Source organism: Ochlerotatus camptorhynchus, unplaced genomic scaffold (genome assembly GCF_037179485.1).
Source record: "Ochlerotatus camptorhynchus isolate MF236.1 unplaced genomic scaffold, CSIRO-AGI_Acam_v1.1 ptg000099l, whole genome shotgun sequence".
Lineage (NCBI taxonomy): Eukaryota > Metazoa > Arthropoda > Insecta > Diptera > Culicidae > Ochlerotatus > Ochlerotatus camptorhynchus.
Genome location: NW_027040589.1, coordinates 2,590,270 through 2,602,948, shown reverse-complemented (window position 1 = coordinate 2,602,948; position 12,679 = coordinate 2,590,270). Strand labels below are relative to the sequence as shown.

General features: G+C 38.9%; 2 protein-coding genes across 4 annotated transcripts in view; both read left to right on the top strand.

The window, feature by feature from the left end:
* LOC135698974 (uncharacterized) overlaps positions 1-12,679 on the top strand; it is a 330,343-nt gene that overhangs the window by 202,112 nt on the left and 115,552 nt on the right. The gene's annotated exons all lie outside the window — the stretch shown is intronic.
* Positions 1-12,679, top strand: part of GluClalpha (glycine receptor alpha 1) — a 313,027-nt gene that overhangs the window by 225,953 nt on the left and 74,395 nt on the right. For 2 of the 3 annotated variants that reach the window (XM_065219135.1, XM_065219134.1), the window contains exon 5: positions 6,490-6,557. In XM_065219135.1, coding sequence (XP_065075207.1) covers positions 6,490-6,557 — 68 coding nt within the window. Of the gene's footprint in view, positions 1-6,489; positions 6,558-9,124; positions 9,196-12,679 lie in introns of all 3 variants that reach the window. The other variant, XM_065219133.1, reaches the window with a different exon arrangement.

Sequence of the window (12,679 nt, the reverse complement as noted above, 5' to 3'; positions counted from 1 at the left end):
AACTGATTTCTATTCACCCCAAACCTAAATTTAATGAACATACCCTCAAATTTATCATCAGCATAGTCGCTGCTTATGCTGTGTAAAATAGGATTGAGAATATAAATTTGATGCATATGCCGCATTACCGTTACAGAAGATTTTCAGTGTGCCATTTTTATCGAATACACCCTTTAAATAATCATCCCTGTAAATTTCAAGTAATTTGGTAACGTGATTTAAAACATACAGCTGTTTATGTGTGTGGCATTTATTTCGCGTTCACGCTTTAGGTTATAAACTTATATGAAAGGGCGGAATTACTAATACATGAAAACAAATTAAGGTAGATTAATGCAACTTGCTTGTAACGGGATATTTGAAGTTTGGTTTGTCAGAGCTCTGGAATCTTTAAAATTATGGAAACTGAAGAATTCCATAGTTTGGAAACTTTCAAAGATTTGTGTTATTGAATTTGGTATAATTGTTAAATGTGTGTTCAAAGCGGGAATATAATCTGGCAACTAACAATTATTAGTAAACAGACTTCAACCTATTTTTGAGTAAACGGTGCAAGATAGTATTGTCACATGTTATAGAAGAGTGCTTCAAAATGTCTATTTTGCTCCAAAAGAAGCGGAAGTTTCTCGAGTTCTATACAGACTTACACTGCCGCCATTCGCATAACAGTCCCATGTCCTGTTGATTTCCTATCTCCGTCAGATAAAGCGCTTCCGCTGAAGTCTGCGGTGACCGACAATCCTATTTTCGAAGCATGACAGCTCATAAGAAGGAGATGTTTGATAATTTTCATCGAAAGGAACCACAACTGCATCAGACCGTAGCTTGGTAGACTTGAACGGTTGATAGTGTGTAATTAGTTGTAGAAGGCACCTTTGAGCACACGCTCTTTCGAGTCGATCAGATGATTTTAAACTGATTCGACGATGTTGCTCCTAGGGTAGGACTGAAGTCTCGCCCGTTCGGGTTCTGGGTTTACTTTAGTCGGGGAGAATTTAATAGGCAGGAATTCATCGATCCGGTTTCTCCTCTTCTTTCTGTATACCTGCAAGAAATCAATAGTTCAAAGGGACATCGAGCCACAATGAGAATGAAGGTGAATGTTAGCCATGGTCAGAGAAGTTGAGAATGTAAACACAATCACAAAAGTCATGGCTTTCAGGGCTGCCAAACTCATGGAATATTGACATTATGATACGCACACTTTGATTTACCTTGGTAGACACGTGCGGCACAACTCAATCACTCGGCATGAATTAAGGTATGCAGAGTTGAATTCCCATTGACTTTTGATGTTTATGTTATTCAGCAAGAGTGTGCGTTGTGCAGGAGCCATCAAATGAATAATATATTCTCTTTATTAGCTTTGTTTTGCAGCTACAAGTTGAAAGTTGATTATTATTTGCATAGAAGTGACATTAGCGTTTATTGGCTGCTGTTATTCAGTGCGACTGAAAAATTTAATACTGGTTGTGAAAAAGTTGAGTACACGCTCTCCAAAGCTGTTTGGCTAGCTTATGCTTGTAGCTGTTTCTGCAGTTTTTTTTCAGCTACTTCACAGCAAATGCGGTAAAGTGGCAACCAATCTAATGCCCTCGAAACCATTCTTAATTTCCTGAAATGAACAAACCAAAATTGATGTAGGGGAAATGACGGCTTCGGCATGACAGACTATTTTCGGCAACCCAAATTGAAACACTATTTTCACTGAATTTTCTTACGAAAACACTTCGCTGAATGCATGCAAACGATTCTTTATGCTTTCAGCTTCAATTTGACTATATTTTTACCACTGAGAAAAAGCAATCTAGCAAGGTTTTCTTGAAATGCAACACACGCACTTCAAATTGTAGCTGATTTCGAGTTGCCGATAATAGAACAGCAGATTAACATGCAGTTCAAATGGAACGGTTGCCGAAGAAAAACTGGTTGCCGACAATACTCGCTCTCACTAGAGAAGATTGGAGCTTTGTAAAAGCGTTTCAAAACAGTTTTTGACAATTCTTTCGACTGAAATTGTTAGAGCAGCTGGCAGCAAAAGATTATAAACAAACCAATGCTGCATATGTGTGCGTCCCATATAGAAAAAGACTATAGAAAGAAGGTCGCTGCTTAGGTTGCCGAGAATACGTAAATTCCTCTATTATATTTTCGAATAGACGAGCATAAATTTCGTGAATCATGCTTTACTATAACGTAATCTAGAACATTTCAAGACCAACAATTGAAATTGCCCTAACTCCATTTTGTAAACAAACCGAAGTCCGAAAAAGCAAACCAACATAATGAACAGGTAGGGAAAATTCTCCTCTACCCGATTGTGGTTCAGTTTTGCGAATGAAGGTTTCGGTTCGCGAGAAAATGGCCTTACAAGGTTTGTTTACAAAATGGAGTTAAGGCCATTTCAATTGTTGGTCTTGATTTACTCTATTGTCCGCAACGCGGCGCTAGATGTACCAAGCTTAATCGTAGCGGAAAAGGATCAGCTGTCAAATTAGCACCAGAGAAATTTGGCTTCACTCGAATTGTTCGCAGATGACAGGTGTTGCAGTCCTGTGATCAAAAGAGTCGTTTGGCTCTGGCTTTGACAGTTCGTTTGACTCAAAACCATCCAGTTCGCTCCGCTCTTATATTTCTCTCAATAGAAAAAGTGGCTACACTCTTTGCACACTGTCAAAGATCACTGCACACAAAATCAACTTTGTTCTAATCAAAACAAAAATACTAACCCATCTGGTGGATGATGGCACATGCTTCTAAGAAAATTCTATAGGCCTTTTTAATAGAAACTAAACGATCGATTCAACCTCTGGTGGTGAATAGGAGAACGTCAAACAGAGTGTTGTGAGCATAATTTTTAGCCTTGAGACATAGGAAGCGGAACACTTTTTTACTTTTCCTGATCAATTGATTCATCTGAGATGCTGCAAAACTTAATCTACAGTGGAAAAATTTAATTCTGTAACGTTTTTGAAAAGATCCTGCTGGTGTTCAGGAATATTTTTGTTGAGAAAAATGAAAAATTAGAAAAGGAAAAAAGCATTGCAAATTAGGCAAATAAGAAGTATCGAAATTTTGACCGTATTCGTAAACGTAATATTCTTGTATAATTATAATAATTCTACACACTTAGTTTTTTCTACCGAGCTCGGCTGGGCAAATTTCGGCAAAAAAAAGTTTCACGGAGATCTCAGCAAAAGTGACATTTGATTGCTGAGTCTCGGATAGCGCTTAGCTGAATCTCAGTAAACAAATAAAATGTTTGCTGAGATCTCAGAAAAAAAAATTGTCGAGATTTTCACAGCCGAGCTCGGTAGAAAAAAACTAAGTGTGTACTACTGAAATGACAGCTTCAATTTTGAAAGTTCAGGGAATTCTTACCGTAGTTCAGCGAAGTCCTGATGAAGTTCAGAGAAGCCCTGATAAAAGTACTGCCGAAGTTCAGGAAAGTCCTTGCGAAGTTCAGGCAAGTTTTGCCGAAGTTTAGGGAAGGCCTGCCGAAGTTCAGGGAAGGGATGCTGAAGTTCAGGGAAATGCTTTCATCAGGGAAATCAGGGAAGTCCTGATGAAGTTCAGGGAACTCATGCCGAAGTTCATGGAAGGCCTGCCAAACCTCAGGGAAGTCCTGTCGTAGTTCAGGGAAGTCCTGTCGAAGTTCAGGGAACTTCTGCTGAAGTTCAGCAAAGTCCTGCCGAAGTTCAGAGAAGTTCTACCGAAATTCAGGGAAGTTCTGCCAAAGTTCAGAGAAGTTCTGCCAAAGTTCAGGGAAGGGCTGCCGAAGTTCAGGGAAGTCCTTTCATTTCAATTCTTGTAAATCAGAGAAGTCGTGATGAAGTTCAGGGAACTCATTCCGAAGCTCAGGAAAGGCCTGCCAAACCTCAGGAAAGTCCTGCCGTAATTCAGGGAAGGCCTGTCAAAGTTCAGGGAACTTCTGCTGAAGTTCTGCGAAGCCCTGCCGAGGTTCAGAGAAGTTCTGCCGAAGTTCAGGGAAGTCCTTTCATTTCAATTCTTGAAAATCAGGGAAGTCCTGCCGAAGTTCAGGGAAGTCCTTTCAATTCAATTCTTGGAAATCAGGGAAGTCCTGATGAAGTTCAGGGATCTCATGCCGAAGTTCAGTGATGGCCTGCCGAACCTCAAGAAAGTCCTGCCGTAGTTCAGGGAAGGCTCGTCAAAGTTCAGGGAACTCCTGCTGAAGTTCAGCGAAGTCCTGCCGAAGTTCAGAGAAGTTCTACCGAAATTCAGGGAAGTTCTGCCGAAGTTCAGGGAAGTTCTTTTGAAGTAAATGGAATTATCTAATTATCTTTCAAAATACCAAGATTGTTGACGCCGGGAATGACTGGCCGATACTCAGGGCCGAGGGTGCAGTAATCTTACGCATGAAAAACACTTTACTGTAAAATTGTCCAAACAATTCTTACTACACCCTTTCCCAGTCTGTGGGTGAGAGGTGCGACAGGTCGAGCGAGGGCGCGCGATGCACGGAGTTTGTCCGTGCATAAGAGGACCGTTTGCTTCGGCGGTCAACAAACTAACTCCTCGTTTGATTCTACTGCTACTGAGCTGCTGCTATTGCTGTTGGGGAAAGGGGGGGAAAGGTGGAGAGCGGTTGGAAGTGTACACTATCTGCTATACTGTCCTTGTATACGATTGACCAGCTTTATAAAAATCCATCGATCCTGTGGGTATAGATAGGACAATAGCCTCCAGTCAGCCCCGAATGATTATATGAGATCTATGAAGAATAGTGGAGAGGCTCAAAATAGTCAAACTATTGTTTTTCAGTATCGACTGCTATCAGCTGTTTAGGTGATAGGATGATACGATAACAGTGGAATCTCAAGTAAGGTAGCAAGGAGAGAATCTGCCTTTCTGCACTATGGGCTATGGTGGGTGGTCATGGTGGTCAAAATAAGTATACTCTTAAGCAGTTCACGTTCGGCGTGAACAAAGATATATCAGAATACCTTCATCAAAAAGGCTGAAATTTTCACAGAATATCATGAAATACTTGCGAAACAACTTGTAAAAATCGAGGATCATTTTTTCCCTTGATTTGTTTTCCGTCGGTCTTGTTTGGATTCTCCACGGGAGCCAACTTCGATATGCCAATTCAATAGGTGAATCCAATAGAAACCAAGCGATAGTTTCAGTCTCTGGTGGTGACTAGGGGAATCCTCAAAAGAGTGATAAGGGTTGAAATTTTCACCTTTTAGCATAGGAAAATATGTTCACCTGCGCTGATTAATTTACCCACCGCAGGTGCTTGAAATCGTTTCCCCGATGGAAATTTGCTAGATGTAAAATATACGTTATTTAGAGTTTTGAAAATCGTCACTATGATGTAAACAAACGGTTTGGATGACATTTCCTCTCAAAATCGCCTAGCGTACTCGAAATTTATGGTGCTTCAAAAGAGCCTATAGCAATTTCAAAATACCAGTCAGTCAGCTTTAAGGTTCAATTTACTTTGATGCTTTTTGGAAAATTTCAAAAGCAGTTTTTTCCGACGCATTGCAAAAAGCTCGCACTATTCGATTCCGATTGATATTTTACACAAAATGACGCGAGCTTTTTGCAATCTAAAATAATGCGTCGAAAAAACTGCTTTTGATTTTTTTAAAAAATGCATCAAAGTAAATTGAACCTTAAAAAATACCCCCTCTAATCACCCTATTTCCAATACATCGCAAAAAAGCCGAGTATCAAGCTTTGTGGATACCAGCATACTAAGAAGATTCCTTCCAAAGTTCAATGCTGGTTCGCTAAGTACCAAAAAAAAAGACATGTCTCCTGAGGTTTATCTGGGAAAACCACTCACTTGACCATCTTGATGATCGGATATCTTTGCTTCGACCGAGGCTACGACCCAGTGTTCAATCAAGAAAAAAAAATTTAGAACAATTGCAAAAAATAACATTCTGCATATTTTTACATATATTTTATTTTCAGTCAGCTGCCTAGAAGATAATTCCATGCACCAAACAAACACCGAATCTATAATTACACCTTAATCCTCGTCAAATACAGTGTGAACAACAATTCGATGTTTATCTTCTTCGTCAAGTGTTATGAATTTTGTGCTTCCGTTTCGTATACATTTTGAGTTCCTCAGTCAAATCAACGAAAGCTGCTCAGTTCTAACATCATATTTTCCGAACCACAAAAAGCATTATACAATCCACCCTATTACAAATCAACCAAATTGACTCAACGAATGTCTTCTTCTTTCTTTTTTCATAAATCTCGCAAAATAATCTGACAAAAATCAAAACCAAAACGAAAATCTGCACGCTCATAAAACCCGCTTTTGACACATCTTGTGTTCCGCCGTGGGTGCAAACCAAATCTGTGTCTGTTGAAATACGTGCGACCCTGTACAAATCTGTAAATGTTGCACATATGCAAATAATAATGAAAACGAAAAATCCGAATTGTACAAAACCAAAAAAAAATAACAATCGAATACAAACGCTTCCCTCAAAAACAAAGATGGCCCCGCCGTTGTTCGCGTCAACATTTTTGTAAGAAGTATCTCAAAAATCGATGACGTGACTATGGTAAGTTTGAGACAACTACAACAACAACAACAAACAACAACAACAGCAAAAACATCCAACACAGATTTAAACCAATAAAACCAGTTTTAGTGAGATTTGATAATCCTCCCCGATAAAAAAAAACCACCGAGAGTGAGCAAGCAGTAGGCGAAGCCAAATAACTATGTAAACAAATCACTTTTGGTTTTTGACAGCTTCGTTGACCTCCTCCTCCGCCTCCTCACGATCACTTGTCATCATGTTTGATCCCCGCTCCACCCCCGTCACCCTTCTCCCTCTTCTGTCTTCCTCGCACGGTAAAAAATATATGAAGAGCAACTTGGACAACTTCGGTGCAGTGCCATCTATGATTGGTTGAACAAAGTGTGGTGGATTCGCCTACTGCCCCGGGGATCCGTTGGAAAATGCCCCTCCACTCAGTCAACGATTAGTCTCTGAAGTCCGAAGTCTCGGAAATTACGGCAATTGATTCTCTCCAATCCGACTGCACACCGGTGAACCGTCCGGACCGCTCTCCTTGATCTTAACCGGAATGAAACCTCTTGAATGGTTTTTATTATGTAATTTTTTTTGTTTGTACTGTTTAGAAAGTTTTTCTTTTGTTTCGTTTCCAGGAACGATCGAACAATTGGTTGTGATCACTTCTCTATCTCGTTAGCAACTGTTTTACGAACATTCAGTGAACTAATCGTTGGCTGGCAGTCGCAGTTCTGAGCTGCATTCATATATTTTTTTCCAACGTTTTAGATTTCTGGAAAGGACAATTCTGCATTCAGTTCACCTGTAGCGTTTGTTTTTGCGTTCCTTTTTAATTCTGTCATCTCATTTCCAAGCTCAAAATTCACCCTTTCAACAAACTCAATCAAACATTTTCCTCCACTGTGAATGTGTTTGTCGTAATGGCATTTTGATTAAACTAAATTTTAGCATTTTCGGAACTCTATCTTTCCTTCTCTATTTGGTTTCAGTTTACTTTATTCCATTCTTCTGCAATCATTGAATGTGATAGAATTTGATTTTTCTCTTTCTATAAGTGTCACAAGTAACAAGTCCCTCGTACTGGTAAAAGTGCCCCTCCCCCCCTCACCGGTTAGTCTGTACATTTCGATATCGGTTTTCATCGAAGCAAGTGAAAAGAAAAAAAGAAATGGTAGTTTTAGCAGAGCTTGCTATCGAAAACAATAACAAAAGAAAGAGAGTACGCTGGATGTCAAAAGGTGTTTCCTTCCGGCAACGGGAGGAAAACAAACTGGTTAGCTCGAATTATTTTGTTTTTGTTTTCATTTTACCCATCTGAACTGGCTCGGTATGAACATATATCAGTATTAGTATGCGCTGCTTTGAATGTGAATGAATTGTCAACGGAGGGATCGGGTATTGCCGCCGCACGTGCGGAGTGTGTTGGACCAGTATGGGCAGTAAATAAACAAACAATATTGGTAGTAGTTGTATAGCTAAACGCAAGCTGCGCTGTCATTGTTCATCCCCAACAATAGAGTTATCGTTTTCTTTTGTTCGTATTTTCACACACATTCTTGAGAGCGGTGCATTCATGCGTTTTTCATGAATTTGATACGTTGTGGGAAATCTAGCAGCTAGCTGTCACTATGCCGTATCAAATCCGAATGCATTGTGCACTGCTCGTCACTCTCTGGTTGGTATATGATTTTCAGACAACAAGTAAAAACAAACTTTCGGTTCACTGAATGTTGACAGTAGAGAAGTGGTTATCATCTCATTGTTTACATTAGTATTGATTTCTATTTGTTTTCCATAGTTCGATATTTACTCATAAGTGTATGTATACAACTACTTTTTTGATAATTGTTTCAGTTGTCTCACTTGTTTTAAAAACGACTCTCTCTATCTCTATGACCAGTACTTATAGTTTTCTAACAGGAAAATGGTACTCCTTCACAAATGCTCTCTGCTCTCTCCTTGCGTAGAAATCACATTTTGAGTCAATCCGAAAATACTACTGTACTATCTATCAGTAAATATCAAATTGTTCTTAACCGCTACATTTCAACAGACACTGAACTCTGTACATTGTCTATCGCCTGGAGACAGTGAATTGGCTGTCATTGTTGGAAAGAAATCACAAATATATCACAACAATCCGAAACAAAAATGTATATTAATCTCACGTTGTCATTTTTTTTTTAAATTTTCGTGCAGACAATCTACCCACCATTTGCATCGATTTCATTCATCAACTCATCTCTACGACCTATTCGATTAGCGAATCCAACCAAGCGAAAACAGTATATTAGCAGTCCTGTCATGATCACAAGTTTTAGCAAATTTTATCTTAGATTTAGTTGGTTTCGTACTAGATTCTGTTGTTTAGATTTCTTCCGTTTCGTTTCGTCACTATAGTAACTCGCAAAATCAAATTTACGAATAAAGAATGCAAATCGTACATTTTTCCAATTATTCAACACATCTAATCCGTTCTCTATTTGTATACGTTATTTTATGATTATCGAACATTATCTCCTTCCTCCATAATTGCTGTTGTGTATGTGATGCCCGCACACTTACCAATACTGTGAAAAAAATACTAGATGATAAGGCTACAGTAGTGAGCGTCAACATGTTCCTTAGATCGATCTCGAAAATCGACGATTACAAAATGGTGAGTCTGTGTGATATGCTACAAAACCAATCAGATCAATAATCGGACATTGAAAAACCTATGAAAGTGATTCCGACTTTGCGGAACTCTGTTCGAAAGCCAAATGGCTTTGATACAACCAAAAAAACACTAACGTTCCTACGTGTCCAGTGAATACATGAACAATACAATAAAAGACAAACGCCAACGGAGTAAAAACCAAAGGAAACCAAAAGCAACGATTGCGCGACTATTCTTCTATGATCCCCTCATCTCTTCATTGTTCCAGTCGTCCACGTTTTCTTCTTCCATTTCCCCGTGCGAAAAACCGTTATCTTTCATTTCCTTCTTCTTTTCAATTCACCAATTCACAACGCCTACTGTGTCCGTACGTGTGAAAGAGTGTGCTTCACAAGAAAACAAAAAAAATTATCAAAACAAAAACGCGTGCAATGCCAATTTAAAGTAAACAAACCAGTGAGACCCCTCAAATCGTCGATGTTTGTTTGACAGCAGCAAGCCTTCCTGCACTTGCAGTAGGCCACCGATCCAAACGCTACATGACCGCGTGCGTGGCCCACTGCGAGCTTACCAATACCACCCTAGGCACCTTTTCACTCAACTTACAACCACTGCCGTCGACTGCCGAAGACAAGATGCAAAAATCAAACGAAAAATCACACTCCGTCACTACAGCCGAGGAAAACCAACCCTGAGTCAGCTCTATATATGTCAATCCTCATCGTCTTCTATTTCATTTCGATTTTCAAATCCCTCGACACAAACACACAACAAATGTGAAAAATTTGAATCTCTCTTCTCTAGCTAATCGTTTGTTTACAATTTTCTTATCAACATTCATTTTACCAAAAACTTCAACCGAAACAAATTTGCCTTCGATTTTTCCTGTTTTTCTCTTTCTCCAACCTAACAAATACTAATCAACTAACATTCTTCGCCTACTACGACTCATACCTCGCACACACACACACACACACACACCCACACAAACTCCGAATCATCCTTCCGTTTGTTTTGTTTTTACATTACCATTCCCGAATGTGACATTATCGTTTTTTGTTTTTATCCATTTTTCCGCTCAAAGCATACTCATCACATCTGGACTTTTCCTGTTCATCTCTTTACCTTATTCGTTTTGTTTTCCTGTCAAAATTGTGTGGCGTACGTACATATATCGTATATTATATATCAAACTAAAAAAAAAAAATAAAACATAAACATCGATGTCGAGTTGATTGTCCAAGTATAATTTGACAGCCTACCTTATAACTCGTTTAGTTACTGCAAATTATTATCATTTCCGATCGTTTTTCCGCATTACGCATCCGAGTGACAACATCCCATCTTCTGGATTGGAGTGAATCAATTCCTTATTAAAATTGGAAATCATGTATTTATCTGGAAAAAAAAAACAAACAAACAACTAACTCAATACAGGCTGTCAGTGTTGATCCGTATTTTTTGTCTAAAACACTATATCAACTCTAATGTAATCATATACTCAGTCTCTATTCGATGTACATGTGTGACTGGTGGCGATTTGCTAACTTGTTATTGACCATTTGTACTTCGTTGTGTTCGTTTCCCTCAGTCAATCTTTTGTAATATAAAGTTTCGATTGTTTCTCGTTTCGGTTTACATTATGGTTTTATTGTTTAACGGTTCCATGTGAAATATTTCTTGTTTCCAGTTTCGTTTACATTGGCTCATTCTAAGTACGATTTTTCACAGTGTAAAAACGATGTAGCTTTGCGTACCCGAAGTTATTGATTTATCAAATATTTACAAATACTGAATATTGATTTTTTATTGGACAAAAATACCGCGAAATAAATTCTATGTTGGAATCATCTTGATACCCTTATCTTCACAGAATTTCTTCAATATTTTCTGAAGAATTTGCTTGAATCATCTTAGAATCCCTTAAGAGTTCATTTTAGACCTCTTTCTGGTGTTTTCTTAAAATTTTCTTCATAATAAAGGGTGTTACGATCAAAATTTGGTCAAACAAGAATGCGTGTAAATTGATCGATTTTTTTAATAATAATTCAAATTATTCCAAAAAAAAAAGTAAAAGGGTCTGTTCCAAGGGGCACGAACGGGAGCTTGACGTAGGACCGCTAAAGCACGGAACAAATGTGAAGAAAATTTAGTTCTTTTAATTGATCAATCATCTATTATCTTAACTCTTTCCGTTTTTGATTTGTAGGCGTACCAAATTTGTAGTTTTTTTTTTCAAATAAAAAGTTGATGAAGAGAATCGATCAAAATCACTTGCACCCCTGCTTCAAAGTTTGGTTACAAGATTACAACTCTGCAGAGCATTTTGTGTGGTCGTTGGGGGTATGTGGTTCTGAGTATGGACCAAGGCAGATAAATTCTATTCTAACTTTTTACTGTAATAAGCTTGTTGGACCAGAAAAGGGCCGTTTCGTTACCAAAGTTGGTGATGATTTAACCTCCGAAATGATACAGAGTTCGTCTCTCGCTTCAAAGCGTAGAGGACATCGATGGCCGTTTACGCTTGGCGTGTTCAGTATAGGTGACAGGATCACGGATCACATTTTCCAAGAACAACTTCGGCACACCTCGTAGATCAGACCGGAGACACGTTTGACACCGCCACGGCGAGCCAGAAGACTGCTTTTGCTGCTTCTGCTGTCTGCTCATCACTGCGACCGAAGCGAAAATGAGTTGAGGCTTTACTTACTTACTTAAAATAATCTTTATTTCTTGTGTTTGTGTGGTTTACATTTATGAATTTTTCAAGTGACACAGATGCGTCTTTTCAACTTTAGTTCATTTGAGATTTTAATTATTATTTACAGTTACTAGTCCTATCAGGCCTATTTGAAAGTATGACCACCTTGGTGGGATTGGTTTGTATTGAATTGGAAAAAAGGAGACTACTTATAACTACTATTTACAACTACAACTAACCTACAACTACTATATACACCTAACCTACTATATACAAATTGCTTATCAAAGCATGTTCTGATAAATTACATTTTTCTGCAAATTTAGTCTTAATTTCGTCAATTTTGGAATCTATTTTGGCAATGCCTGCCTCTTCGTGTAAATTTGTTATTCTAGTGTCGAAAGGACGATCAAGAACCATCCTCAGCACTCTATTCTGAGCTACCTGAATTTTGTTCCTGTGAGTCTGTGCACATGATTCCCACACCGGAGCTGCGTAGAGGATCGCAGGTGCTATGATTTGTTTGTAGACGGCCAGTTTGTTCACCCTTGAGAGGCGGGATCTGCGGCAAATCAGCGGATACAGACACCTAACCAAGGCAGAACACTTAATTACGGTTTTCTCCACATGCGAACGGAAGAGGAGCTTTTCATCGAACAACATTCCGAGATAGGTTACTTCGGCGGACCACTCAACCCTTGTGCCATCCATGATTACAGTACAAGATGGAGCCGGTTTCAGTTTGGGCGATTGCCGATGGAGGAACATGATCGCTTGTGTTTT